At 62.0% G+C, this 1,622-nt stretch overlaps 1 protein-coding gene across 1 annotated transcript; it reads right to left on the bottom strand.

The window, feature by feature from the left end:
- Positions 1–4: 4 nt before the first annotated feature.
- On the bottom strand, positions 5–1,616 carry LOC104508641 (frizzled-2; the record flags this gene model as incomplete). Its single annotated transcript, XM_010150341.1, has 1 exon — positions 5–1,616. A coding segment is annotated over one exon (1,612 nt), but the record flags the coding sequence as incomplete, so codon positions are not given.
- Positions 1,617–1,622: the final 6 nt, after the last annotated feature.

Genomic DNA, 1,622 nt, shown 5'->3' with positions numbered 1-1,622 from the left:
TCGCCCTGCTTGCTGTTGGTGAGCCGCGTGTAGAACTTCCTCCACGAGTGCAGGGTTTTGCCCGACCATATCCAAAAGCCGGAGGTGATGCCCACGATGAGAGTCATGAGATACTTGATCATGTAGACGGTGAAATCGGGGGTCATGCGGGGGGTGAAGTGGAGCGGGCAGGGGATGGCCAAGCTCTTGCAGTTCTGGCTGATCCAGCTCCGCTCCCAGTGCTCACGGAAAGCCTGCTCGTAGAAATAGCAAGCGATGACGATGGTGGCCGGGACGGTGTAGAGGACGCTGAAGACCCCGATGCGAACCATCAGCCGCTCCAGCTTCTCCGTTTTGGTCCCTCCGTGTTTCATGATGGTGCGGATGCGGAAGAGGGAAACGAAGCCAGCCAGAAGGAAGGAGGTACCGATGAAGAGGTAGACGAAGAGCGGGGCCAACACGAAGCCCCGGAGAGGGTCGATGTTGTTGAGGCCCACGAAGCAGACGCCGCTGAGCAGGTCCCCGTCGATCTGCCCCATGGCCAGGATGGTGATGGTCTTGACGGCTGGCACAGCCCAGGCGGCCAAGTGGAAGTACTGGGAGTTGGCCTCGATGGCCTCGTGGCCCCACTTCATGCCGGCGGCCAGGAACCAGGTGAGGGAGAGGATGACCCACCAGATCGAGCTGGCCATGCTGAAGAAGTAGAGCATCATGAAGAGGATGGTGCAACCTTCCTTCTTGGTGCCCTGTACCACCGTGCGGTAGCCGTCCTCCTGGAAACGCTCGTTGCAGACCACCCTCTCCTCCAGCACGAAGCCGGCGATGTAGGCCACCGACACCATGGTGTAGCACCCCGAGAGGAAGATGATGGGTCGCTCGGGGTAGCGGAAACGCTGCATGTCCACCAGGTAGGTGGTGACGGTGAAGAAGGTGGAGGCGCAACACAAGACGGACCAGATGAGGATCCAGATACGGGCAAAACGGATCTCGTCCTCGTTGAAGAACATGTGGCCGTCGGGACGGGTGGGCTCGCAGGGCGCCGCGCAGTCCTTCTCGCCCAAGAACTTGTAGTTGAGGTAGCTGGGCACCTTCAGCACCCGCGGGCAGTGGAAGGGGTGATCGAGGGTGGCGTAACGAGGGGCGCCCGGGGTGCCCTGGCCGGCCAACGGCGTGGCACTGGTGAGCAATGCCGGCGAACCGCCGTCTTCTGAATGGTTCTGCCCCACGCAGATCTGCTCGGCGCCGTGCCGGGGGAAATTCTCACAGCGTAGTCGCTCCGGCCACTGGAAACCGAATTTATTCATGAGGGCTTCACAGCCCTGGCGTGCCCGCTCGCAGATGGAGCGGCACGGCGGGATGGCCTGCTCCAGCACCGTGCAGACCGGCGCGTACATGGAGCAGAGGAAGAACTTGAGCTCCAAGGAGCACTGGACCTTCACCAAGGGGTAGAACTGGTGGACCTCCAGCCCCGCGTCCTCCTGGTTGGTGTGTCCCAGCAGGTTGGGCATGATGGTCTGGTTGTAGGCGATGTCGGTGCAGAGCGGGATGGAGATGGGCTGGCAGAAGCCGTGGTCGGGGATGGAAATGCCCTTCTCGCCATGCAGCTGGCTCTGGCACGGCGCCGGCACACTCAGCCCCACCAG

This window comes from Eurypyga helias, unplaced genomic scaffold (assembly GCF_000690775.1).
Source record: "Eurypyga helias isolate BGI_N326 unplaced genomic scaffold, ASM69077v1 scaffold38154, whole genome shotgun sequence".
NCBI classification, from domain to species: domain Eukaryota; kingdom Metazoa; phylum Chordata; class Aves; order Eurypygiformes; family Eurypygidae; genus Eurypyga; species Eurypyga helias.
Note: the sequence above shows the minus strand (reverse complement) of the source record. Positions and strands in the feature narration are given on the sequence as shown.